General features: G+C 54.7%; 1 protein-coding gene and 1 long non-coding RNA gene across 16 annotated transcripts in view; one reads left to right on the top strand and one right to left on the bottom strand.

Moving 5' to 3' along the window:
* The window catches only part of LOC109443803 (uncharacterized), a 33,473-nt gene that overhangs the window by 5,205 nt on the left and 517 nt on the right, over positions 1 to 27,751 (bottom strand). For 3 of the 10 annotated variants that reach the window (XR_002136746.2, XR_002136743.2, XR_012493984.1), the window contains exons 2-5: positions 24,283 to 24,431; positions 20,698 to 20,787; positions 16,244 to 16,291; positions 1,283 to 1,367 (exon numbers count right to left, since the gene is read on the bottom strand). This is a non-coding gene — a long non-coding RNA (uncharacterized LOC109443803). The other 7 variants (XR_012493982.1, XR_002136742.2, XR_012493985.1 and 4 more) reach the window with 5 other exon arrangements.
* On the top strand, positions 3,443 to 27,612 carry ASIC1 (acid sensing ion channel subunit 1). 6 transcript variants are annotated; one of them, XM_074325706.1, is made up of 12 exons: positions 3,443 to 4,113; positions 4,947 to 5,324; positions 5,984 to 6,179; positions 21,765 to 21,915; positions 22,531 to 22,658; positions 22,946 to 23,099; positions 23,450 to 23,506; positions 23,965 to 24,118; positions 24,535 to 24,626; positions 25,106 to 25,185; positions 25,261 to 25,365; positions 25,499 to 27,612. In XM_074325706.1, exons 2-12 carry the CDS (start codon positions 4,963 to 4,965, stop codon positions 25,601 to 25,603), a joined length of 1,584 nt encoding a protein of 527 aa, XP_074181807.1. In that variant the 5' UTR covers positions 3,443 to 4,113; positions 4,947 to 4,962; the 3' UTR covers positions 25,604 to 27,612. The 6 variants fall into 6 exon arrangements, with proteins under 6 accessions (XP_074181807.1, XP_074181808.1, XP_019580157.2 ...); XM_074325707.1 differs by having other exon boundaries at positions 3,452 to 4,113; positions 22,949 to 23,099; XM_019724598.2 differs by lacking the exons at positions 3,443 to 4,113; positions 4,947 to 5,324; positions 5,984 to 6,179 and adding an exon at positions 18,455 to 19,253 and having other exon boundaries at positions 22,949 to 23,099.

Genomic DNA, 27,751 nt, shown 5'->3' with positions numbered 1-27,751 from the left:
GTGTGGGGCGAGGGAGACGGAGTGAAGGGTGAAGAGGGGCCAGAATGAGAGGAGGGCATGGGGAGAACATGAGGAGGAGAAAAGGGTGAGCTCCCCAAAGACGAGAAGGTAGTGACTCCGGTAGGAAAGGGCAGGCAGGCTAAGTGGGGGAAGAGAGAGATCAGAGAAAGAAATAGGGGAAAAGAGAGGAGGACGCACAGGGTTGAGGGGGGCTAAGGGAGCAGGAAATGAGGGAGGGGGGTAAGAGGAGCATTTGGACGAGCAAAGAGAAAGCAGGGGAAGATGAGGGTCACAGGGACAATGGGGAGCCTGAAGGGGCGTGTTCCTGGGTCCCATCAGCCTCAGGTCCACAGCCCCTTCCCCACCGCCTGCTAATTAACTCCTTAATTGTCTCTGCATTTGCTGAGCTGGCAGATGAAGTGGATGCAGACAGATTGGGGTGCATGTGATTTCACGCACGGGGGAGCAGAGAAGAGCTGCCTGGGAGTCCCAGGGGGCCTCGCCTTCCTTTGCCCTCCCCGTCTTCCCGTCTCTGAGAGGCTGGAGGGTGCTTCTGCACCTACAGCAGATGGGGCCATCTGCAAGAAAAGTGTCCATGGGGGATTTGCCTCCATCAGCCTTTCAGGGATGAAAATAATACTCGCCACTATTGATGGAACACCTACTGTTTACTAGATTCACATTGTTTCATCACTGTGGGCATTTGCCAGATTTTATGATTTGTGGTGAAAGTGAGGTTCAGACAGGTTAAGTAACTTGCCTACAATCACACAGCATTGGTGTGACAAAGGTGAACTTTTAATCTGGTCAGCACAATGCCAAAGTCGTGGGTGGGTCCTGGCCAGATGCCTCGTGCCAGTGGAGGGAGGAATATCTCCAGGCCTATTTCTCAGCCCCAGGAGAGAAAGGGCACTGAACTCTAGTAACCACAGTGACCAGAGAGAAGAGGGCAGTGTGAACAAGAAGCTGGGAGGAGACTGAAGGAGCTAGAATCTGTCATGATCTGAACAAGAGGGAGCAGGGCTCGAAGAAGAGAAAGGAACAGTGGGACACTAGTCATGGCCCTTGGGTCCAAGTGTCATCTTACTAAAGCCAGCTTCCCCTTTCCTCATTCCTGCACCCCCAACCCCAGTCTGACTTGCCCCTCTGCCACTGTATGATGGCAGCCCTGGCCCATCCATCAATTTCGCTCTTGGCTTTTGCACTAGAGTTAATTTTCAACATGTTTATCTCTCCTTTGACACTAAGAAATTTTGAAGGCAGGGACTATGCAACTCCTTACCATGTTCCCAGGGCCAATCCTGTGACTTGACACAGGAAAAGCCTCAGTCAGTGGAGGTTTACTGAAATGCAGGGATCCATCTCACCTCAAATAAAAAGGAAACAATAGCATGAGGGACTTGAGTTGTGTGTAAGAAAGAACTTCTAAGCCTGGGGACTGTCATGCAAGGAATCATACTGAAGCCTTGATTCAAACCAATGGATTCTGAAGAGCAACTTTTCTCCAGACTAGCTGCTCTATATTAGAGATCTTGAAATGCTGGGAAATCTGGGCCTTATCCGCAGATTCTGATTTAATTGGTCTAAGGTGGGGCCACAGCATCAACATTTTAAAAAGCTCCCCAGGTGATTCAATTGTGCAGTCTGGGTTGAACCACTGTCTGATTCTGCCCTAATTTAGCTGCACTGGTGGTTTTACCACCGGAGCCAAACACCAATGCTAATAATAACAGTTATTACTTATTAAGGATTTACTAAGTACAAGCTAATGTGGCTAGCACTTTCTATACATTAGCTCATGTAATCCTCAGAAACGCCTGTGAAATATATATTATCCCCATCTTCCAGATGAGGAAATTGAGCTCAGAGAGGTCAAGGGATCTGCCCATGCTAATGACTGGCCGGGCCAGGTCTGGAAGCTGAGATTACCTGATTCACGTCTCCTATCCTCCCCCAGACTCCTCCCGAGGCAGCTCTTGGCCTCAATCAGTCCTTGCCTGCCTCCACCTCACCTCATCACCTTCTTTCCACCCCCGCTGCTCCCTCAGTAACATCCCAGGTGATTGAAGCAATTTGCAGCCATTTCAAGAAGCTCCATGTGTCACTCAGCCTGCGAGGGTGGGGAGTTAGGGGAATTACAGATGCTTCAAGACGGTCCCCCCTCAGGACACTTGGAATTCAAAAATCAGACTCTGCTCAATTCTTCCTTGGGCCTCTGTGCGAGGCCCTCCCAAGCCCCATTCCCACTCCCAAATGCCCCCTTGGGTTGATTCTAAGAATCTGGGAGAGTGCTGCCACCCAGTGGCAACCAGGGACATGACAGCCCTCTGGGGCCGCAAGGTGCTGCTGGACAGCTCCCCAGCTCAAGACCAGAATCCAAGATGCTCCCTTCCTTTTGGAAGCGCCATGTCCAGACCCCTAGTAAACGGATCCCTCTCTCCCTCCTGAACAGTCCTAAACCTACACTTCCTCTAGGGATCTACAGCCCCCCTCCCTGGCGTCCCACGTGCCCCTTGCCCCCAACCCCTCACAACTTCTCATCCAACTGTGCCAGCCCCTTCTCATTACAGGTTCTTTCTTCCAACTTAAAGCCCTGAGAATACGCCTCTCACCTTCCTTGTCCTAGAGCTGCACCAGCCTACTAGTGGAGTGAAGGAGTTGCTAGAGATAGAGTTCTGGTCCCCCACACCCCCTCCTCATCATCTGACACCATCAGACCTCAACAGTCTCCTTGCTAAGAACCCCTAATGAGCATCAGCAAATTAACAACTTCCCTTTGATTGCTCCTTCTCTGTTAATTGGATAGGGAGGCCCCCCCAAAGGCCTCTCAGAGTGGAGGAGGGAGAGAGGAAAGAGGTGAGAGCCACAGGAGCAGCCTCCCGGCCTGGGCTCAGGGTCCCAGAATCTGCTCCATCCCTGAGTGCAGGTCCCCCTTCCATCCGGTCCTCATCCGGTCAACTCCCTACCAGCCTAACCCTCCCCCCTCCCCACCCCACCACCGTCTCTTCTCTTTCCTTGTTTCTTGACTTCTGTCCAGAGTCCCTTGACCTCTAGCTATTTCTCCTTCCTTCTGTCTGCTCCTTCTTTAGAGGCTTGGCAGTGAGGGGCTGCAACCATGCCCCTCAACCCCCGCAAGCCCAAGGCTACAAGGATGGGTTTTGGGTGGCCAAGGTTGTGTTTGTTTACAAATGTGCATGTGTGTTCGTGTCACATGTAGGTGGGGAGCAGGGATAAGAACAGGTGGATATGTGTAAGCTCCTGGGTGCCTGTCCTGTGCGACAGGCCTCTGGGACGTGTGGGTGTCTCTGTACAGTGTGTGTGTGGCTGAGTGCTGTGACTCTCATCTGTATGTGTGTCTGTGTCTCCACAGGGGCAAGTGCTTGAATCAGTCAAGTGTGACTAGGAGCTTGCGTGTGTGTGCACGCGCGTGTGTGCCACCGGAGGAAGCAGCAGCAAGAGGCAGGAGCATCGATCCGAAGGAGACAGAGCGGGGTGGGGGACGCGGGGGGCAGACACCCTCCTTCCCGAGCGCGCGCGCGCGCGCGCACGCACACACACACACACACACACACACACACACACACAGTCATACACACAAGCTATAGGGCCTCGCGGGCAGGAAAACGGCTTCAGGACCGAGAGCGGCCGGGAGGAGGGGGCGAGGTAGCGGGGAGCCCTGGGTCCCGCTCCCAGGTCCGGGGGCCGGGCGCGCACACCGGCCCGGAGACACCCTCGCAGACACTCGTAGGCGCGCACGCGCACCCTCTCCCCTCCCCCTCGCCTCCCCTCCCGCCGCCTCCCCGCCGGACGATGGATCCCTGCAGATCCCGGGGCTGAGAGCACCGCGCACCGCGCACCGCGCCGAGCCCGGGCGGATCGAGCCGAGGCCAGCGAGCGAGCGAGCGAGCGCGCGCGGGCGGGAGGGCGGGCGGACCCAGCCAAGGCGAGCCGGGCCGGGCCGGCCGCTCCCTGCAGGGCTCTGCGCGGCGTGCCGCGGCGGCCGCCGGCTCCGGCTCCGGGCCATGCGCCCCTCCACGGTTCGGCGCTGAGCCCGCGTCCGGCCCCGCGCCCCAGGACTCGCCGCCGGTTGCCGGGTTCCCGAAGCCCCCTCAGGTGGGTCTCAGATGCCCCTGCCTTTGGTTGCGGGACTCCCCAGCGCCCCGAAGCCGGGACTTTGCTCCCCTCGCGCTTTCCCCAGCTGCTGGGGCCGCTCGGTGTCTAGGGAGGGGGGCGGGGGCCGAGTAGGGGATCTGGCTGCGTCGAGAAGCTGGACTGGAGGGGGGAGGGTTGCGTCTGGGGCGGGGACAGCTCGCTATCCTAGGGAACCGCGCCCCCCCATGCATCCACCTCGCGCTGCCCTCTACCCCCCACCCCAAACATACACACATACGGTCTTCGGGTTATGAAAACTAGAGACATCCGCAGGTGAGGACTCAGGCTGGGCCCCTCCCCACCTCCCTGGGGGGTTTCTGGCCCAGGTTTAGCTGGTGGGGGGGTACAAAAGCCCAATTCTCGGTACACCCTTGACCAGGAGCTCCTGACCCCGGGTTCAGCCCATCTGGGGGAGTTTTCATCTCCAGGATGGGGTGGACATTCCTGTCCCAGAGTGACCTCACATCTGGAGGGAACTCCTGTGCCTGCCTGTGGGAACATTGGGACTTCCCTCTTGCCCTCGGATGACTACGTCTGGGGTCTCCCCTGGCCCGGGAAACTTCCTTGGGAGAGCATTCTCTTGGCCTGAGCTGCCCCCTAGCCCCTGCATTTGGAGGCACCGTCTTCTGGCAGTGTGTTCCTTGGCCAGCCACCTCTGGGCTGGCACACTAGGGATGTCTCCTGCCCCCGAGACAGTGACCTCTGGAGATGGGAATTCCAGATGGACACCTTTGTTGGGACCCTCTGTGTACTCTCCTCCCAGGACAATGACAGACGCCCTCTTCCTCCCCCAGGATACCCTTGGCCAGGATGGAACTGAAGGCTGAGGAGGAGGAGGTGGGTGGCGTCCAGCCAGTGAGCATCCAGGCCTTCGCCAGCAGCTCCACGCTGCACGGCCTGGCCCACATCTTCTCCTACGAGCGGCTGTCACTGAAGCGGGCGCTCTGGGCCCTGTGCTTCCTGGGCTCACTGGCTGTACTGCTGTGTGTGTGCACCGAGCGTGTGCAGTACTACTTCAACTACCACCACGTCACCAAGCTCGATGAGGTGGCTGCCTCCCAGCTCACTTTCCCCGCCGTCACGCTGTGCAACCTCAACGAGTTCCGCTTTAGCCAAGTCTCCAAGAATGACCTGTACCATGCTGGGGAGCTGCTGGCCCTGCTCAACAACAGGTGGGTGGCTCCCACCCATCCCCCAGCCAGGCTCCCGGAGTTGCATGCATCCCAGCTCCCAGACACCCCATCAGGTGCTTGCCTCTCTAACCCCATAAAGCCCAGACAACCCTGCCCTCCCTAACCTGCCACTCACAGCAAAGGAATTGGGGTATTGGTACAAAGGATTGGGTGCACTCAATTAAGGGCACCCAATCTCTGATCCCAGCATAGTCCAAAACAGCTTTGCCCCTACCCAGCCTGAGCTGTGAGACACCACCACCCTCTCTGGAGTGACCTTTGCCCACCCTCCTGCCACTATGTCTTGATCTTCTCCTCACTTGGGGAATGGGGGCAGACTATCTTTAAAGGATCGAGATTATAGTATAAAAGCTATAGATCCAGCCTTGAGCTCTCTAACACCCCACCCTTACCCACGTGCTGAGATGCCCAGCCCCTGGGCAGCCACTGCAGACCCTTCTATCTTCTCAGATCCCATGGGGCAGGTCCACTGGACATGCCCTGCTCTCTTCTGTGCCTATGCCCAGGCCTGATTCCCTCGGGCTGGATGCTGTCTTCCCCCCCATCCCCTTGAAATTGGGTATGGCACACTGGAGGCCAGACAGAGGCAGGAACAGAAGGTCATGCTTATCCATGTGCTGCTTACCCCCGCGCTCCAGGTATGAGATACCCGACACACAGATGGCAGATGAAAAGCAGCTGGAGATACTGCAGGACAAGGCCAACTTCCGCAGCTTCAAGCCCAAGCCCTTCAACATGCGCGAGTTCTACGACCGTGCAGGACACGACATTCGAGACATGCTGCTCTCCTGCCAATTCCGGGGGGAGGTCTGCAGCGCAGAAGACTTCAAGGTGGTGAGTCCCCTGGTATGGGGTGTGTCAGCCCAGCCCCCAGAAGAGGAGGAAACTAGGAGCAGGTGGCCCTCTCATCCTGCTGGCTACTCTGGGAGAGGAAGCTGTGTGTCCCTGGGGCTCTCTTCTGGCAGGAGGGGACTTTGTTCAGCATAGGGGTGCATTTGCTCTGTGTGAGGGCGGGAGCCTCAGCCTTGTGTCCATGATGGCAAGAAAGAGAGCCCATAGTACACAACAGAGAGAGAGAGAGAGAGAGAGAGAGAGAGAGAGAGAGAGCGCCTGGCACGGCCCCAACCCCGTCAAGCTCCCTTCTGGGCCACAGGTGTCAGACCTGGGGGTAGTGGTGGGTAAGTGGCAGACTTGTTACTCAAATGAGGTCTGAGGACCATCACCTGGGAGCTTGAAAGAAATGCAGACGTCACCACTCCACCTACTGAATCAGAATCTGCATTTTAACAAATCTCTAGGTGATTCGAATTAAAGTTTGAGAAGCACTGTGAAACATGAGAAGGGAAGCTTTCTCTCAGCCAGACAGGTGATTCTCTCTGTGCCGCGCGCGCATACACATACACTGTCCAGTTGGGTTACCCCCTTGCCAGCAAGAGCCACAGAGCCAGGATCTGAGGAAGGAGAATGATCTGGGGTACAGTCTTGACTGAACTGGAGGCTCCCTTTACTTCTTAAAATGGAGATGCCCCACAGACACCACCCCCACAGATGGGGCTGTCTCAAAGCCAATACCCCAGAGAGGGTTAGGGGAACTGATGGCACCTCATGTGCCAGGTGATTCTGGGCAAGTCATACAGGTTCCTGAGGGGTTAGAATCACACAGAGGCTACAAAGGGACCAGAGGACCTGGAGCCATGTATAAAAAATAATACCAAATGAGAGGGCAATGCTCGTAACTCTTCAGAATGCTTTCTAGCCTCCCTTCAATCCCCTGAATAGCCATGTTATCTCTATTTTACAAATACACAGACTGAGACACAGAGAGGAGAACGAGTTGCCCTGAGCTCACATAGCCAGTTAGTGACAGATTCAGGATTAGAACACATGTCTCATTAAGTCCCAATGCAGTGTGCTCTTTTCATTAATACTGCTGACCCTGGAGTCATCGTGTCCCCTTCCAATTCTGGCTATTGCTCTTTGAAAACCCAGTCTCCCCTAGGACCTCCTTGCTCTGCATGCCTGCCCCCAATTCTCCACTCTCAGAGCCTCCCTTTTCTCCCTGCCCATTTTCCCCCCTACTTGCTTGCTTCCTCCTAGCATACGGGAGCATGAACTATATTTGTTTGTGTAGAAAGGTTGGAGCCGTGGTCATGCATGCTTTTTCCTACTCAGTTTACATAAGACTTCCTAATCTTTTTAAGTCCTGCTACACGGACCAGTTTCATGGGCGTTTGTCAAATCTACCAGACAAAGGTTACATGACTACACATCTCGCTGAGCCAAGCTGATGGGGAACGTAGTGTGATGCAAGGACCACTTCCCGTTTTTCCTTCCTCAAAACAGGCGAGTCCTGGATTCCCTAGAACCTGAGACCAAAGGGTTCCCAGACTCATCAACTGTGCTCCCAAGAGTAGTAGAACTGTAGGTAAAGGTGGCACTGAAAGCCAGAGCCCTCCTCTCCAACCTACCCAACATACAAGCAGAAGGAACCACCAAGAAAGACAGAGAAAACTTATGAACTTGAAGGGTTTGTAGTGTTTGGAGGAGGGAAGGAATTGCTTGGCTCAACCTGGGAAGGTGCTAAAGTATAAAATGGGGATGTAGTTTGTCCATAGAAAATGTTCAGTTGCTCCATTTGTCCCTTGTGTCCAGAAAGATTCCAAGTGGTGATGCTAAGATTCCAAATGGTTCATGGGAATGGAGATACTGGAATGTGACTGACTGGTCTGTGTTGTCTGAGGGGACAATTCTAAGCAGTTAGATGGAAATATGATTGGTTCAGAAAGTTCTGGAGCAAATCTGAGTTCTTCCTCTTGCTCGGGGGATAGATATACAGGCTAGGAACCTACAGGCCCACACTGGCACTTCTTGGTTAGGGGTTGGCAGAGAATACAGGTTTTTGCTGTGTCTGAGCCTATATCAAACACCTGACCCCAAATCTGGCTGGACCCAAACGTCTCTGCCCCTCCTTCCACCATCTCTGATTGACCAGACCCTTTCCATGTCAGGAACTCTACCACCTCTGCCCTTAGGGATGTTCCTCCATGCATGGATGGGAGTTTGGCTGTGAGTCCACGTCTGACATCTGCCTAGTGGAAAAGAAGGGCTCTGGCATGCCCCCCCCCCAGCTCCCTGGTCCTACGGGGTGCAGACACCCCATGGCTGATGCTCCCTCCACCTTCTCTCTCCTCTCCTGGGTCTCCATCCTTGCCATCCTCTGCTAGACCAAAAGGTGTGTGTGTAGCCCCTGGACAGATGTGGCACTGACAGAAAACATCTGTCTATCCGGTCAGAGCTTAGGGGAGACTATCTTGGCACTTTCTGCCACCTCATGAGCAGAGGTTCTTAACTGGGGGTCAAAGCCCTGTCTCAGAGTGTTTGCAAAATACAGTGTGCGCAGGCACATGGGAAGTCTTACACAGGTTTCCAAGGGCAACCCTCTTCCAACCTGTGAGAGCTTGTATGGGAGGGTGCTTTGAAGGTGTGTGTGAGGGTGTGTGTGCTCCTGGAGGGGACATTGGAATGGTATACTCTGGTCTGTCACAGACCCAACCCTCCTGGCAGGGGTCTGCAGTGACAAGCACCCCCCGATGTGCTTCTGAGTCCAGCTCAACTTCAAGGGTAGTCTGTGGTCACAGGTGTTTGGTGGGTGCATCCCCCAGCTGTGGCTAAGTCAGCCTGCGAGAGTGGGGGTGAATGGGGGAAATAGGCTAAATCTGGGAGGAATTGGTTGAAAACTTTGGGACTGAAGAGGCAGAGGGCAATGGGGAGAGCATCCCCACAGCACCCCAGTTGGGGAGGCCTCAGAGCTTTCTCCTGAGCTACCAAAAGAGCAACCAGAGACCTACACAGTAGGCCCCGTCTGCCCTGGCCACCGCTTTCCCTTCCTGTGGGGAAACAGGGTCCGAGGCTCCACTCTCCCTGCCTCCACCTCAAGGCCAGTCAGTCCAAGGCAGGGCAGAGGTTCCACAAAGGGGCCCCCCGGGGGTGCAGCTGTCTGCCGGTGTCTTGTGGGGTTTGGAGGGAGTGAGCACAGTTGCAGCTGGTGTCAGCCTCCAGCTGCACCTTATCTGTCCCTGGCAGTGGGAGCGCCAATGTGGCTGGAATGCTGAAAGGCACTGAGGGGAGGGGGCTGGCAGATGGTTGCCCAGTCTGCCCTATGCCACCTCCTCCTCCAGCTGACACCCAGAGCTTCTGCCTGGGGGAGAGAGAAGCAGATATTCATTTCTGGACCCTGGAATAGAAGAAAGGGGAGGGCAGAGACTGGGAATCCTGAGGGTGGGTGTGTAGTGGGGATATTATTCTCCCTTGGGAGGGTGTGGAATTGGGGAACCAGGATGGCGGGGACAGGAATCCCTGAGGGGCACATAGGAGTCCCCCAGGACCCCCCAGAGGAGAGGTGGGATGAGGGGGTGGATACCGAAATCCCTCTGAGGTTTTGGAGGACAGGAATCTTCTGGAGTATCTAGGGCGGCGAGATGCTGATATAAGAGGTGGGTGTAGGTGGGTTATTCTGGGACCCAGACGGGGAGGGAGAGGTCATCTGAAGACAAGCAGAGCCTGGGATGGCATGTCCCCGAGAGAGCCAGGACTAGCAGGAAGCTTGCTTATCCCCAGCGTTAGCTCTGCCCCTTATCCATACCCCTCACACCCACACACCCCACCCCACAGCAGCTCAGAGCAGGAGTCACTGAGGTCCCAACATTACGACCTGGGTCTGTTCCCTCCAGCTCGGTAGGGAGTAGGGGGACTGCTGAGGGGAAAGGCTGCCAGGACTGCCACACTGAGAGGAAGGGGGGTCACGGGCAGCCCCACCCGGAGGCCCAGGAGTCCTCCTGTGTGTGGTAGGGAGGGAGTAGGGATGCCGAAAGGGGAACATGCACAGATTGCTGCGGGAAAGGAGAGGCTGCAGTGAGAGGTTAACTTTGGAGGTAAACCCTGCCCTAGGGGTTCTTGGATACCTCCTCCAGCTTTGTCCCCATCCTTCCCTTCTCTCTCTCCCTGAGAAGAGCCTGAGGCTGGAGGGAGGACACTGAAGTAGAGCCAGTAGCAAGAATCCAGAGGACCCTAGGTTGGGCTCTCTCTTTCCTACACACACACACACCCCTTTGGGTAACAGTTTCCTCTTTCATCTCCTTGCCCTCTTCCTCCCCTGCCATTTCTGACTCCACCCCTCTCCCAGACTGCTGTCAGCTAAGAGGCTACTCTAACTTAATTGATCTCCTGGCTGTTGGCTAAAGTAATAGGGAATTGATGTAAGTAACTAAGTGCCTCTGGGGACAGAGCCGGAAGCGGAGGGGTGGGAAGGAGGAACACCTCCTCGCCTTGGGCCTTTCTCCTGCCCCGGCCTGTGGGGAACTGGAAGGTATGGCCCTTTGCATCTGGTTTGTGTCCAGGAAACAGAGGAGAGGCTTGCAGAAAGGGCAAGAGGTTCTGCTGTGGGTGAGGGTTGCTTCTGAGCATGCTTCGATTTTGTGGAAGGCAGTTTCACTTCTGGGGGAGGGGTGAGGAAAGGTGTCTCTTGGGAAGGAGGAGCTGGGGTTAGGCCTGTCAAGCTCCACTTGATTCATTCCCGTCACAGACAGAACCCCTTCTAAGCGCCAGGTCCATGCTGGGTGCCAGAGCAGGTGGTGAACAGACAGACCCTGTCCCTGCCCTCAGAGAGCTTAGAGTGAGGGCAGAGCTGAGAGGGTGGGTGGTGCTAACAAAAGCCTTTGGAGCAAGGAGTAAGGTGCCAGGGCTGAGAGGACTCTCAACATCTGAGTAGAGTCCCTGCAACCTCCCCAGCCAGCTCAGCTATTCAGAAGCTCCAGTTTTGTAGAACGTGTGGTGTCTCCCTCACCCCAGCTTCCCCCAGCGGGTGATCAGCCAAGTCCTGTTCAGCGAGGGCCATTCCCTGCCTTTGGCCAGGCCCCCCAGACACAAGCCTTCCCTCACTATGTGTCTGAGGTGGCCCCTCCGGGAGCCGCCTTCGACCCTCTGGCTGAGAACCTTCCAGTTAGGACCCCTGCATAGGGATTCTGGGAGGCAAAACTGGGGAGAATGCTGCAAGAATGAGAAGTGGTGCCTGGTTTGGGTGGAGGATGAGGCTGGGTGTTGGGACGCCTGGGTTCTACTTTGGGCATAGTTCCATCTGCTGCATTTCTGAGCTTCTAGGCCCAATTTCCTGTGAGGAAAGGGGGCTCTAAGTGGATTGTTAAATTATTATTTGCCAAGGGGCAGCCCCTCCGTCAGCCTCAGGGACGGCTGAGCGCACCCCGGCCCGTGGAGGATGGATGTGCAGGCCTGGCTGTCCAGGGCACATGGATCAGACACCTTCCTCACGGAGAAATTTCACAATGAGCCTGAAACTGCTGTGTATTCCTCAAGAACTCTGTCCCCTCCCCCCCCAGCCTTTCCAAGACCATTCCCAAGGGAGAGGGAGGGGATGTTGTGATTTTTTGAGCTCTTATAGTTCTTGGAAAGAAAACCCTTTCCCACCCCCACCCCCTGTCTCATTTGCACCCCCTGGATGTGGCTGACAGTCCTGGGGACCTGGGAGGTTGGGCTGCATAGCTTAGAGTGTGTGTGTGTGTGTGTGTGTGTGTGTGTATCTGTGTGTGTGTGTCTAACTGGTGTGTCGCATCATCGTGTCAGGCTGAGAACGTCCCTAGGGGAGAGACTGCTGCAGTGGCTTTGACCATGGACAGCAGCCAACTCACACTCCCTCGTGACACACTCACTGCACGTGTGCCCCACGTGTGCAAGCACACATGTGCACCTGTGTGCCCATCTGAGTGGGAAATGTGGGTGTAGGCTAGGGTGTGAAGTGGACGTGTGTGATGTGCACACGGGCACGCAGCCTGCTTTGTGTGGCTGTGGGCGAGCGCTTGTGTGCGGGGAACCTCTGGTCGCATGCAGAGCACATAGCAGCAAAATCAATCATCTCTCTCAGTGGCGCGCTTTGCAATTTACAAATTCCCTTTCCTTTAGCTCCTGTGAGCCTCATAATTCTAGGAGGCAGGAAGACGTTAATATCTTCATTTGAAAGATGAGGAAACTGAGGCTCAGAGGTATTAGGTGACTTGTCTGAGGTCACACAGCCAGCAAATGACAGGGTGGGACCTGGACTTCAGAGCTTTGAAGTTCAGCTTCTTCGTGCATGACTATAGGAGCGAGAGCGTGGCGTGTGGTGGAGAAAGCTCCAGGCGCCCCCGCGGCCCGTGCTCTGTAAAGAAGCAGTGTGGTGCAGCAGGAAGGGAAGGAAAGCCTGCAAAGGAGGAGTCCCAGCCTCGGGTCGAGGACACCAAGTCTTTTGACTCCTCTCCCTCTTCACTGCACCATTTGGACAAGTCCCAACCTTAGATGGAGCCCCCTCCGGCTTTCCTCAGGGTGGCTCCAGGGCTCTACCAGAGGAAGTCACACAACAGGCCAGCCTGGAATCACATTTTGTGTATGACCAACATCCTTAACCGGGTCTGCAGGGCTGCCTGGCAACCCCACTGTGTTTTCCTGGTCCACTTGCTCTCCCCAATGATTATTGCCAACTTCTCCACTCTTCTCAAACAGCCACCCTTCCAGCCCTCTTCTCACCTTCAGCAGATAACCTTGCCTCCTACTTCACAGGGAAGATACCAACCTCAGAGAACAGCTCCCCTTCCTCTGGGAAGCAGTCCCCAGAGGGGAACATCCATCTTCTCTAGGCTGAAATCTCAACCTGTTCTTTCCATCTGATCTCCTTCTATCTTTCTAGGAATTTTACCCTAAATATTCTGCCTCTCTCTCTCCTCTCCTGTCACTTTCTCCCTCTCTGGTGGAACCTTCCCATTGACATTGAAACATGCTTAAGATTCTCCCATCTTTATAGAGCTGTAACGACAGCTAACATTTATTGAGCACTTACTGTGTATCAGGCTTTAGATTAAGATAGAAACAAAATTATAAATGTCTAAACTCCACGGCACTCCCCTGCCCCAACTCTCACCCTCTCTCTCCCTTCCTTTCACAGACAAAATTCTCAAAATGTATATTCCACTGTATATTCCTCGAAATGTATATATTCCAGTCTTCCTTGTTTCCATCTCTAACTCATTCTCTAAGCCACGCGAGACGGCATTCTTCCCCACCCCCAGCACTCCACCAAAATGGTTCTCTAGTGACTCACGTGTTGCCAAATCTTGCAAACTTTATTTTTATCCTTGATCTCCCAATAATATTCAGAGTGGCTGACCACCACCTCTTTTCTGGACTATTCCTCTCCTGCCAACCATACTCTCCTGATTTTCTTTCTTTGTCTAGCCACTCCTCTGTCTCTTTGCCAGTTCATTCTATTCTACTTGGCCATGAAATGTTGGCAATACTCAAGTTTCAATCCGAAGCCTTCTTCATCTTTTAAATTGTGAGGGTATGATTTAATGGTATAACTTGATTAATTTTTCATTAGTATTTTTTTATATTAGTGTATCTTATAATTTAATATTTTACATATTACATTGGTATTATGTATTTACATTGCTATAAAAGTGTAAAATATTTCCAGCACCCCAGAAATTTCCTGCAGACCCTTTCCGAGTCAATACGACTGCACCAGAGTTCGTCATTATTCTGACTTTTGTCAGTATAGATACGTTTGACCTGTTCTTGAACTTCCTAGACTATATGTATCCTCCATATAGTATATTCATTTTTGTGTCTGTCTTTTCGCTTATGTCTGTGAGATGCAATCTCATTGTTGTGAGCTGCAGTAGTTAGTGCTTTTTCAGCGCTGTGTAGTATCGCATGTAAATATACCACAATTTATTTACCCATTCTACTCTCGCTAGACATTTGGGTTGTTACTAGTTTGGGGCTGTTATAAATAAAGCTACTATGAATGTTCTTGCCCATGTCTTTCGGTTGACATACACACTCGTTTCTCTTGGGCATAAAGATACTCGTACGTAACTAGGAGCTACGGTTAAGTCATAGGTTAGGATTCTGTTTAGCTTTCCTTCTGTCTTTGTTTGTTTGTTTGTTTAACTTTATATTCTATTCTGAGGCAGTCTCATCTTCACTTATGACTTCCATTACCATCTGTACGGTGACAATTGCCAAATGTATGTCTCAGCCCAGCTCTCTCCTTTTAGCCTCAGCCCCAGTGGCCGATTTCCTACTTAACATCTCTACTTGGATGTCCCCAAGGATCAAAACAACCAGCCTGTGTGAGGCCAAATTCATCATCTCGCCTCCCCAACCAGTCCTTATTTGTGTTCCTGACCTGTGAGTCACCCCACCATTCACCTACTTATGCAAACTAGAAGTCATCCCCGACATTCCATTCCGTCTCCCTCACCTCCCTTAACAGGATCTGCTGATGTTGCCTCCTAAACATCTCCACTTTATCACCTGTTCCAAGTCCCCCCACCACTGCACGGCTCACCTAATCCACTGCACTGGCTTCCTGGCAGAAACCCCTCGGGCTCTTCCAGAGTGGTCTCTTCCAAACGCTGCTCTGATCACTTGAAATCCTTCCCTGGGGAGTCTGTCATTGTCCTTGGACCAGAATCCTTACCCACAGCCTGCAAGGCCCTGAGGAGTCTGGGTCCTGCCTGACTTTCCAGCCTGTTCTTACCTTGCTCTCCAGCTACATCCCTCTCCTCTCAGCTCTCTCCCCTCAGGGCCTTTGCACAGACTCTGCTCTCCGGAATATCAACCCCTTCACACACACACACACACACACACGCACACACACACGCACGCATGCAGACCTTTACCTAATTACTCCTCTTTATTCTTTAGATTACAATTCAAACATTACTTTCTCAAAGAAACCTTCCTTGAATCCCCAGTCTGGGTCAGATCCTCTATCATTCACTATCATAAAACCATATTATTTTTTTCATAACACTTATCATAGTTTGTAATTAAATATTTATTTTTGTGATTTTTAAAAACTATCTCTCTCTCCCCCATTAGACAGTAAGCTCCATGAGGGCAGGATCCTGGTCCCTTATCCATTCTGCATGTGTCCTCTGCACGTAGACACTCAATATTTGATGAGTAAATGAAAAAATAAAGAAGGGATTTGGAGAAGGATGACTGAATTCTAGTCGCAAGCCCGTTACTTGCTCTCCATGAGACTTGAAGAGGTCACTGTGCCTCAGTTTCCTCATATGTCAATGGTGGTGAAGTTACTCAAACCTGCTTATTTCACTGGGTTGTATAAGGATCCCATGAGATATCATTTGAAAAGCGTAAAGCCTTCTACAGATGTGAGGGGTGGCTGAAGTACAGGAAGAGATGCAGAGAAAGAACTGACTGAGTGAGCACACACAGCTTAGGAGAGGAGCTGGGACGTGGAGGTCACATCCTTGGACAGAGCATTCAGAATTAAGTGTTGCTCTGCATGTGTGTCTGCTGGGGCACTTCTCCTGGGGCACCCTGTGTATGCTTGGGGCTCTGTGTGTGTTGCCTGATACTTTCCACCTCTCCCCATTACTGTGAAAAGTTTGGATTTGTCTACTGGAACTAACTGAGGTGGGACCGAATGTTAGAAGATGGAGGAGGAAGTTAGGCTACATGTTGTGTTGGTGTGTTTGTTGCCCCACAAGAGGGCTGCGTGTCTGTGTGTAGTGACATGTAGATGTGTGGTGTGGGTCTTTGTGGTGGTGTGAGGGAGAAGCGTCCAGCCGTGCCAGATCTGCTGTCCTCTGAAGCTGTTCTGTATGTGCAGGCCCTTCTCTCTGGTGAGGCCCCAGACTGGAAGCTGCCCCTGCCTTAATGTCTTCCTTCTGGAAGTCCAATCGACTTCCCCTGCCAGGAAGTCTGGAGGAGAGGGACAGTGCCCTCTAGTGGGTGTGGAATGCATGGGCAGCTGCAGCTGCCCCAGTCCAAGACTCAACCTCGGCTGGCCCCACCCCCAATCCACGTCTGGAACTCACCTCTGAAACTCATCCTGAGGCCATGCAAAGCCCTCTGACAGCTGAGGTCTGGTAGGCAGGATGAAAACGTACATGGCACAGAAAACAGAAAAGGAACCTATGAATTCATGCAGGAGAAGCCTGAGGACAACAGCTGCAGGTGAGGGTCTCTCTTCACCTCTGCAGTGACTTATCTCTGGTTGCCCTAGGTGGCCCTGGTCTTTCTCGGTTCCTGTTTCTCCTCGTGGTCTTTGGGTCCTGCTCTTTCATTCTCACAGTCCCTGTCCTCAAGGCGCTACCGGTCACTACTCCTGCCTGAAGGACCTTGAGCAGAACTGGACCCGTTAGTCTGTACCCTGGGTGGGCTCTACCTGTGGGGTCTACCTCTTCCGGGCCCTGTGGAGTCACGGAAGTCTTCTTGGAGGAGGGAATATGTGAGTAGGGTCTTGAAAAGTGAGTAGAAGTTCTCCAGATGGAGTCCAGGGAAGGCATGACACTATGGACAAGGCCTTGTGTGTCTGCGGAACGGGAGAAGGGCATGGTGGCCGGACACTGGACTGGAATGAAGGGGAGGTGAGGCTGGAAGGGAAGTTACAAAGGCCTGTGGGATGGGTGTTGAATTTTCCCAAGAGTCACTGGGCAGTGAGAGAAGCTCTTTCAAAAGGAGAATGGGCAACATTACATGTCATGGACTGAAGGTGGGGAGAAGCAGCAGGGAGGTTCCGGAGGTTGGGGAGACCCGCTGAAAGGCTGTTGTTTAGGCAGAAGAGGAGGCCCGTCTGAGGGCAATGGCATAAGGATGGAGAGGGGCCAGATCTCAAAGGCTGCTCTTCTCTGGGGCCTCTGTGTCCTTGGCAGCAAAGCTGGGGCCAAAGGTCCCTCATCAGTCATTTCTGCTAGAACCTGGCACCCTGCCTTCCATTCCCTACACACCCCAGGGTCTCTGCAGGCAAATGGAGAAGGGAAGATGTATGGGAGCAGGGAGGGACGGGAGAGGAGGAGGGGGGAAATGGGACCAGGGGCTGTGGGATGGTTACAGAGCGGAAAGCCAAAGTAGACTGGTCTGACCCCCACTGGCCCCGCAGAGGAAGGGTTAACATGCTTCACCTCCCTCCCTCCCTTTCTCTCCTCCCCTCAGGTCACCTTCTAGGCCCTGGAGACTTTGATGGTGGCTCAAGTTCCTCAACCAGTGGCCCTGAGTAATCAGAGCCCACAGAGGGGCCAGGGGCCTGGGGGCAGGGAATGATAAATTGAGGGTAAGGGAAGCCTCAAAGGGGCTGGGGCATGTGTGAGGCTGAGGATTTGGGGGCTCCCCAGGTTGGTTCCCAACATTCTCCACCTGACCCAGGACCCTGTCTCTGCTCTGATCTCAGTTTCTTCCACCCACCAGAACAGAATTCCTTGAACTCCTTTCCTGGACTGAGGTGGGGGGTGGACAAGCTGGAAGGGGGAGTGGTAATCTGCCAGGAAGCTTTTCAGCTGCAAGAGATAGGGGTCCTTTCCCCCAGTGCCGGGAACAGAGCATAAGTGAGTCTGTGGTCAGTGAGAGACCTGTGCTAATGGAACCTGGGCTACCCCCCAAGCCACAGAAGGGAGTGGGGGAGGGGATAGTGACCTAAATGAAGCCCTGCATGGGGGGAGGGTGAAGTAAAGATGGGTCAGGGGAGTGTGGAGAAGAGAAATGGGGTCAGGGACTGGCTAGAGGTAAATTGGAAGTCCAGGGAGTGACTGCAGGGGAATTAGGGGCTCAGGAAGTAACTGAAAGTAAACTGGGGTCAGGACAGTGATTAGAAGGAAACTGAAAATCAAAGGAATAATTAGAGGGGAACCGGGGTCTAAGGGTATATTGGGAGAATTGGATGGTCAGTGAAATAATTGGGGGAATCATGAGGCTGAGGGAATGAGAGAGGAGTCAGAGGTCTGAGACAGTGCCCAGAGTGTGGGGGCTCAGATACCTCAGAGGAGGAGCAAAGGACTTTGCTGGGTCCCATCTCACCTGGGAAGGTGGGTACCAAGAATCCCTAGACTTTTCCAGGGGTTGCACTCTGTCTTCAACCCTCTCCTTCCAGCTGGAGCTGGAGACAGGAAAGGGGCTCCGGCCCCCCTCCTCCCCATCAGCCTCCCTTTCCCACTGCCATCAATTATTCATCAGCCCAGACACCGCCCTCCGGCAGGGCAGGCTGTCCTCCTCTCCATGCCCCGCCCCGCCTCCGCCACACTGCCACAGAGGCCCTGGCGAGGAAGGACACAGCCAGCCGGGTGGCAGAGACCTGGCAGAAGGGTTGGGTGGCTGGCCCTGCTGGAGCCTGGCTCGGATCACTTCTCCTTCCCTTTCTCCTGCCAATCCCCTGGTGCCAGGAGGCCCCTGGAGAAGATGCCCATCCATATCTTCTGCTCTGTGTCATTCTCCTCTGGAAAGGAGGCCCCAGGGCCCTTGGGAGATGTTTGGGGTCCCCACCAGCAGCAGCAGTGGGACAACTCAGAAGCAGAAGAGGAAGAAGAAGAGAAAGAAAAGGAGGCAGCGGGGAAGGAGGCCAGAGAGGGGGATTTGCCCATGGACTTGGTGGCCTTTGCCAGCAGCTGCACCCTTCATGGTGCCAACCATGTCTTCGTGGAGGGGGGTCCAGGGCCGAGGCAGGCCCTGTGGGCAGTGGCCTTTGTCTTGGCACTGGGTGCCTTCCTGTGTCAGGTAGGAGACCGCGTTGCCTATTACCTCAGCTATCCGCACGTGACTCTGCTAGACGAGGTGGCTACCACAGAGCTGGCCTTCCCAGCGGTCACCTTCTGCAACACCAATGCCGTGCGGCTGTCCCAGCTCAGCTACCCTGACTTGCTCTACCTGGCCCCCATGCTGGGGCTGGACGAAAGTGATGACCCTGGGGTGCCCCTCGCCCCCCCAGGGCCCGAGGCCTTCTCTGGGGAGCCCTTTAACCTGCACCGCTTCTATAATCGTTCCTGCCACCGGCTGGAAGATATGCTGCTCTATTGCTCCTACCGCGGGGGGCCCTGCGGCCCTCATAACTTCTCGGTGGTGAGTGGGGGCCCATGCCTGGCACGGCACCCCCAGAATGTCTGCCATGGCTCACCCTGACCGTCACTTCCTGGGTCTGGGGCTGGTGGGTCCTGCCCCTCCCCCAACTCATCTGGACCACTCACCCTCTGTGACATGCCTCAGAGAGGCCAGGGCTTACCTAGGAGCCCCAGGGTCTGGAGCTGGGCTGCTATTCCTGGGTCTGAACCCGTCCTGCTCTTCTTGTTAGCATTTTGAAATACATCTGTACTAGTTGGTAATTAGTTGCTGCCCTGAATATTCTCCTGGTGTCTCCCTGAATACTCTCCAGCATGTCCAGACCTCCCTGTGATCCAGCCAGGCCCTGGACCTTGCTCCACCTCTGAGGTCAGCCTCTGACCTGATGGTGGGTGCCTGTGCCAGCCTTAACAGTTTTGACCATCATCCCTGGACTGGAGCTGGGGCAGGTGCCACCTGGTCTCTGGAGGTACAGGAGAAGAGTGTGGATGGAAGGTAGAGGGGTGGGGTCAGTTCCCATCTCCACCCCGCCACACCCCTGGTCAGCAGCTCCCACAGCAGGGACATCATTGCATCCTCACTTGGTCTTCCTGTGCTTCTGCTCGTGTGTGTGTGTGTGTGTGTGTGTGTGTATGTGTCTGAGGGACAATAATAGGCCTCTTCGAAATCCTCCCCACTCCCCCCACTCTCAGTGGCCAGGGACCTTCTTCCCAAGGGACGTCCTCACCGGGAGAGTGGACCTCCTGCTTGCCTTTCCACTCTGGAGTCTAAGGCCTCCCCTGCTGAGGGCCCACGTGGCACCCCACCATCTCCCTGGTTCAGCTTCCGGTCTGTCTGGCTTAATTCCTCTCCTGCCCTCTCCAGGTGCCAGATGTCAGGCCTTTCTTCCCCACACACCCATCCTTCAGGACTGACTTAAGACAGACAGGGAACCTGGAGGTTTGGCCACTGGACCTCAGACAGGCTAGGAGACACAGGAATGCCAGACGAGGAAAGGATCAACCTGGCGTCCTCTGTATCCAAGGGTAGAGCAGACACTTCTCAGGCAGAACCACGAGATGGCAGCAGCAGTCCAGCAGCCAGCAACACAGTGCTCCGAGCCAGGGCAAGGCTGGAGCTCCCATGCCTCAGCCACCTGGAATCCCTCACATGCCCAGATGGAGGGTAGGCATGGATGTGTTTGTCCAGCCTGGAGCCTGTGGCTAAATGCCACAAAACCCCAGTAGTGGGACTGGGGAGTCAGAGCCATTGGAGTTCTCTCTCTACCTCATCTCTGGACGTCACCCACCAAACGGGGGAGAGTATGTTTTCTTTTCCGGAGGGGGGAGGAGGAGGCTGTTCTGGAGAGGGGGAAGGAAGCAAGGACTCTATTTCCTAGTAAACCCCACGCCCCCTGCTGCTCCAGTCTGGGCTGATACTCTGTCTCTTTCTCTGGGTTGTGTCTCACCTTATGACCAGCTGTGTGGACTTGGTCGCCATCCCACAGGAGTAAAACACACTCATCTCGTTTGCGGGAACCTGGAGGCATTCAGGGAAGCTGTGGAGAAAGGGCCATAAAGAACTGGTTCACTCTTCTGTCTGTGGCGATAAAGGCTGCTCTGGGGTGTGGGGTGGGGAGACTGCCCCCAGGGGGGAGCTCTCTTCTGAGGCCCTGACAGGCGTGTGCAAGCACTGCCAAACATGCCATGCCTGGGTGCTCAATACCAAACGACCAACTGCCGAGAGAAGAGGTGCTGGTGCTTGAGTGAACATCGTCCTTGGTATCGCAACTGGGTCCACTTTCAGGTTCTGGTGATAGTGGGACAGATGGACATAAGGGGTGATGGCTACAGGCAACTAAAATGCTTAGCTTGGTTTGGAGGGGGGTCTTGGGGAGAACGGGGTAAAACCCAGGGGTATGGCAGGGACGGGATCCTGGTGATGGAGGAGTATGTGTCAGGGTCCCAGCAGGAAAAAGGTTGCAACTCAGATAGTTCAACTGAAAAGAATTGAACAAAGGGACTGTTTACAGAGCTGTGGGCAGAGCTGAGGAAACCAATAAGGGGGCCTGAGGCACCTACTAGTAGAGGGAAATTGTCACACATAGGTAGAAGGAGCACAAAATGGCGATGGGCTATGCAGGGAGCCCTCCCGGCAGGATTTGTCATCACAGGTCTAAGCCACGGCCAGAACACTCTCAGAGGTGCACAGGGTGGGAGAGAAGTGCCCTGACCTCTCTATCCTTCTACCCTTTTATCCCTTACTAATCCCTCCCAGTGACCAAACCCAACTGGAAGCCTGTCTAGGTGGCAAAGCAGCACAGGAAATGCACCCCACAGGGATCAGCTTTCCAGCGCACACAGCAGGGCAGAGAATGGGTGGGAAGGAGGACAAATGGAGAGAGGGCTGCACAGGCACAATCAGTCGCAATCCTGAAGGTTGTTGTGATTCCAGCAACTGGGGGGCGGCCTGGGACAGATCTTGGTGGGTAGGGGGTGCTGGCAGGACTCAGGCTCTTCACTCTGCCCCTGCCAGGTCTTCACACGGTATGGAAAGTGTTACACATTCAACTCAGGCCGAGATGGGCGTCCACGGCTGAAGACCATGAAGGGTGGAACGGGCAATGGGCTGGAGATCATGCTAGACATCCAGCAGGACGAGTACCTTCCTGTATGGGGGGAGACTGGTACGTCACCTCTCTCAGGGGACCCTTCCCCAAGGCTCTGGGCCTCAGCCTCCACCAGGGGACTCCTGGGCTCCATCCACTGTGGGACCTGAGGCAGGGCTTGGGCTTTCCTCCTTCCCTCCCAGCATCCTGCCATCTCCATCTCCGATTCTACCTGACTGCCACACTCACATTTCTCTGGCTTCCCCTTCCTGGCTCAGTTACTCACCAAGGTAACCAGCCATCCCTTTCCATCCCTGGCCGCCCCTCGCTCTATAAATAACTCCTTCTCTTCTTGAGCTACTTGCTGTTTGTCTGGTCTCAGGGGCCTTGGGGCAGAGAGAGATGGGGGAGAAGGGAGAAAAGGAGGGGGAGAAATGAAGAACCTCTGAGACAGTGAGAAAGAATTTGAAACAGCAAGACGCATAGCTGCAGCAGGTAAGGAAAGAAGTGTGTAGGCTGCAGGGCTCGTCAGGGCAGCACGGGACTGGTGAACCCAGAAGGAAGCTGTGGAGGGGCTGGGCCCCCAGTCCCAGTATATGCTGTGCTTATTCCCAGGAGAGGCAGGATGTCCCCGGCTCTGAAGGAGGTTCGGGAGTCAGAAGTCCTCCCAACATCCCCCCCTCCTTCCCATAGATGAGACATCCTTTGAAGCGGGCATCAAAGTGCAGATCCACAGTCAGGACGAACCGCCCTTCATCGACCAGCTGGGCTTTGGCGTGGCCCCAGGGTTCCAGACCTTTGTGGCCTGCCAGGAGCAGCGGGTGAGCAAGCCACAGGAGGTGGTCCCAGGGTGGGGTGTTGAGGGCTCCTGATGGGGTGGTGGGCAATCACCAATGGGAGGGACCAGTGATGGAGGGCCTGGGTAGTGACCTGACTAGTCAGAAGCATGAATGGTCTGATGAACTGTAATGCTCTCTAAACTCTGAGACCCTGGGAGGCGGCGGAGGGAGATGGGGCAGGAATCCTGAGCTCTGTGTCTTGTCAGAGAAGTCCATCAAGGTGACTTGGGGAGAAGTCCCCACACCCCCCAGCTCTCCGGCTCTCCCAGCAGCTCATCTACTTGCCCCCGCCCTGGGGCACCTGCAAAGCTGTTACCATGGACTCGGATTTCTTCGACTCCTACAGCATTACTGCCTGCCGCATCGACTGTGAGACCCGCTACCTGGTGGAGAACTGTAACTGCCGCATGGTGCACATGCCAGGTCAGGCTCCGAAGCTCTCAGCACAGGCCTGCGCTGCGCCGCGTGCATATCAAGCTCCCGCCAGCACGAAAGCGGGGCCAGCTGGCTTCTCACTACCCCACCTCTAGCCCCATTCCCTGCCCATATGGCTCTTGTGTCTCTGACCTCAATTCCCACCTGTACCCATAGGGATGGATGGGAAGGGTCCAGGAGGGGTGCACCGTGGGGTGGGTCACCTCCGGGACAGACGGGGCTGGCTGGTGCTACCCTCCCACTCTCTCCCAGCTTCCATCTTCTAGGCCTTCGGTACCACCACCATCACAAGACCCCTTTCATCTCCATCCTGCACCACTGTCTTTTCTCCTCTGTAGGGGATGCCCCGTACTGCACCCCAGAGCAGTACAAGGAGTGTGCAGATCCTGCTCTGGGTGAGCACCCCTGTCCTGGGGCAGCCTGGGAGGAGGGAAGGAGGGGCTGCCAACCAGACGCACAGGGGTTTCAGACCGAGCTCCCAGAAGCTTCACATAACTCCTGGATCAGGTTTCAACTGAACTTTCCCGTGTCTGACTTTAGCTGGGAATAGCATCTCTAGATGCCCTGGTGGAAAATACACAGGGGTCACCTGGGAGGGGCCCTCACCCTCTCTCATCAGCACCTCAGCTGGTTGGTCTCCAAGGGCTCTGAAGGAATGAGATATAGGTTAGACAATATCCATGCGGAGGCTGGGTGAGGACCAGCACAGGTGGGGCACGGGCTGGGGTGAAGGACAGGTCGGAAAAAAAGCGGGGGGTGCAGGGTTACTCTGGGCAAGGCCAGGCTGTGGTGCTGGGAAGGGCCTGGCAGAAGGGCACCACTCAGCTAGCGCCTGTCACCTGGCTGGGCGCAGACTTCCTGGTGGAGAAGGACCAGGAGTACTGTGTGTGTGAAATGCCCTGCAATCTGACCCGCTATGGCAAGGAGCTGTCCATGGTCAAGATCCCCAGCAAAGCATCAGCCAAGTACCTGGCCAAGAAGTTCAACAAGTCTGAGCAGTACATAGGGTAAGTGCTCTGCCTGCAGGGCGGGGCCCTTGGGCTGGGCCCGGTGAAGGGTGTGAGTGGGCTTTGGTGGGGTCTGGCAGACAGGAGGAAGTTGGGTCTGAAGTGGGCGTGGAGGAAAGACCACGGCAGAATAAGCAGGGAATGCGCCTCTTTTTCCTCCTCACCTCATCCTCTGTCTTCATCCTCCTTGCTGTAACTGGGATCACCTCACACTTGCCCGCGTGCACAGCATCTTTTCGTATCCGCCATCACATTTCATCTTCACAACAACCCCAGAAGGCAGGTACCCCCATCAGCATCTCATGTGATGGATCTGAAGACAGAGATTCAGAGAGGATCATTTACTAAGGTCACCTAGCTAGCAAGGGACAGAGATGTGACTTGAACCTAGGTCTCCTTCCCCAACCCCTTTGCAGGGAGAATATCCTGGTGCTGGACATTTTCTTTGAAGTCCTCAACTACGAGACCATTGAGCAGAAGAAGGCCTATGAGATTGCAGGGCTCCTGGGTGAGCTGCTGATGGCACCTGTTCCCTTCCCATGTCATGGGCATGGTGTGACACCCTACCACCCAAAGCAGGCTGCTCACGTCTGTCCCCAGCCATCCCCAGGGGCTTTTCCCCAAATTCTGCTGTCTTGCTACGTGGTGGGGGAAGGGGCTGAGCCTTCCTTTAGGGCAAAGTGGAAAAGATAGGCCTGTGGGCATGAACAGGGGACTATTTCATATGCCCTGTAAATTTTGCCCAGAGATTAAGAGTGTTGGGTATTTTATAAACAATTATTTTTTTCCTGAATAGTACCTATTCATTTTAGAAAAGTAGAAAAAGATGCAGAAAAGCATAAAGAAAATAAAACCCCCTCTCAGAATCTTTGCGCTCCTTCTATACAAAAGCTGTCGATCATTTTGCAATTATGACTTGCCTACCCGTTTCAGTGAGCTCCCATAGTGTCTTGACCCCACTGACCTCCCTGTGCCCCCTCCACACAGGTGACATTGGGGGCCAGATGGGCCTGTTCATCGGGGCCAGCATTCTCACAGTGCTGGAGCTCTTTGATTACGCTTACGAGGTGAGCTGGGGCGGGGCCAAAGGGGCGGGGATCCAGGCTGCCCACACACCCACCCACCACCCCACCGTGTCCCAGGTCATTAAGCACAAGCTGTGCAGACGAGGGAAGTGCCAGAAGGAGGCCAAAAGGAGCAGCGCGGACAAGGGCGTGGCCCTCAGCCTGGATGACGTCAAAAGACACGTGAGGGAGCCAGTGAGGGGTGCCCTCCGGACCCGCCCCTTACCCTACCACCCCAGGACCACCCCTCCCCCGTGCCCCAGCGCCACCTGTGGCCCTTTCCATAACCAGTTCCTGTCCTGTGCCGTTCCCCCAGAACCCGTGTGAGAGCCTCCGGGGCCATCCTGCGGGGATGACGTATGCTGCCAACATCCTACCTCACCATCCGGGCCGAGGCACTTTTGAGGACTTTACCTGCTGAGCCCTGCAGGCCACTGTACCAAAGGCCTAGATGGGGAGGGCAAGGAGAGCAAGGGGGCCCTCAACTGCCCCCCACATCTGCCCTGGGGACCCACTCTCCTTCCCAAGGCAGCCCCCCACTCCTGGGCAGTACTTTCCTCCTGTGTGTGGTGAGGAAGGAGGCTTGACCATAGAGTCCTCTCCCTGTCTCTATCCCTTTCTTTTTATTTTTAACAAAACTAATCTGAAAAAGAAACTGAAGAGAACTGGGCAAGTGACCTCAGGCTGCCCCTCTCTGCTCTATGCTGCCTCCCTCAGCTCCCAGCCTGAATTCTGTCTGTCTGGCTGTCTGTCCTCTGAGTGTCCACCTACATTCTGCTGTCACCAGTCACCAAAGCCCCCTCCCAGTGGGGGGTGGAGTGGATCCTCTGGGTCTGGAATTTGACCCCAAACCAGAGAATGTACCTTGAAGGGGAGGGATAGTGGTGGTGGGGGGGGGCTTCCCCAGCCTTAAGAGACCCTCTCAGCCCAGTGACTACACCCCCCAACCCCAAGTCTCCAGGCAGGAACTAAGACCCTAGTACCTACCCCCCACACACACACACCATGTGAAGTCACTAGGGTGGTGGGGGTGGGGATCCCCTGAAGCAGTGGAGATGGGGACAGTGTGTGGCCCTGGTGCTGTAGGCCACATCCTGATATCTACACGGTCACCCCCACCCCAGAGCTGCTGGAGAGAAATCCCAAGAGGCATCTCTCCTCTAACATCCCATAAAAGATCCAGCTGGTTGGCTTCCAGCTCAGGGAGAGGGGCGCTGGTGCCTAATCTCACTGGTCCCTCTCCCCGGGGCCCCTGCAGAGGGCCACATCCATAAATTTTCTTATGGAACTGTCTCAAGTCCTCTTCCCCAACTTCATTTGCTTCTCTCCACAACCTCATCTGCATTTTCTATTTCTATATGATACAGACTCTATATTGCTATATCTCTGTATATACTTTCCCCTAACTGTCCGTCTCTACTCCATGCCCTCTTGTCTCTAAGAACCATCCTCCCACCCCACCCTTCCTGTGTTTCTGCTCCCACCCTGGTCTATGAATGCCTTCGCCTGTATAAAGAGTTGGACTCTCTCCCCTGGTGTCTGTACTGTGTACACACATCCCTCTGAGAAGCACAAGGAGACGACACGCGCATTGTAACCTTCGCACTGTCTCGGTGGCGACATAAAGGAAGCTGTGAATCACAAGCTCTGCCTCTTTCTGGCCTCACCCTCTCCCCACAACCTGGGTACCCTCTGCCCCCCCCCCCCCGCAGCCTTAACATCCCCTCTCTTGCTCTACCCACCCCAAAGTCCTTTGTGTGGCTGACTGTGGCCTCTTGGGGGAAGGGATTGCTACCAAGAGAGCCCCCACCCAAGGGATGGAGACCCGCTCTGCACACTAAGCCAGGGGCGCCAGAGACACAGGGAGCTGTGGACCAGTGACCCCTTCAGGTAGAACAGCGAGCGCTGACAGGCAGACGCTGAGGTCCTCAGTCAGTGGCCTTTCCCTCCTTCTGGGTGCCCAGCCCCTTTCCTCACCAGATACCCAAGGCCATCACTTACATTTTTTGGTGAGGTATGGTTTGGTAGTGGGAGGAAAGACACAGGCCTAGAGGGGAAGTTGAAAGCTCTGCTGTTCTGTCCCTCCCTAACTTAAACAGAAAGGAGTGAGATAGAGGGCCTGCCACACCCCCTCCACCAGGCAGTTCTCCCAGGCCAGAGCCCTGTTCCTTCCCAGGCTTTCTCTGCCCAGCTGTTTCTTGGTCTCTCACCCTAGAACTGGACCTGTGGCAGGTCACCTGTGCATTGGCCTGGAGCTGGAGAGTGAGGCTCTAGGATCTTTGGGAACTCTTAGTTCCTAGGAGTTCTTTAGAGAGCAGACCTCTCCAGAGGAAAGCAAGAGCAAGGCCAAGGGGTGTGCACCGGATGGAAAACAGCAGGCAGGGCTATGGGTGACGCATGCCTCTGGTCTAATAAACTGGATTTCAACAATCTCCTCTTCAGTGTCCTTCTTCTCTTATTTGAGTAGTATTTAGGCCTTCCCATTAAGAGCCTAGAGCTGAGCTTGGCGTGGGGCCAAACATTCACAGGAGTAAGGCTTGAGCAGGGAGACCCTAGTCGTCCTGGGATG

The sequence above is a fragment of the Rhinolophus sinicus genome, linkage group LG02, assembly GCF_036562045.2.
Source record: "Rhinolophus sinicus isolate RSC01 linkage group LG02, ASM3656204v1, whole genome shotgun sequence".
NCBI classification, from domain to species: domain Eukaryota; kingdom Metazoa; phylum Chordata; class Mammalia; order Chiroptera; family Rhinolophidae; genus Rhinolophus; species Rhinolophus sinicus.
Note: the sequence above shows the minus strand (reverse complement) of the source record. Positions and strands in the feature narration are given on the sequence as shown.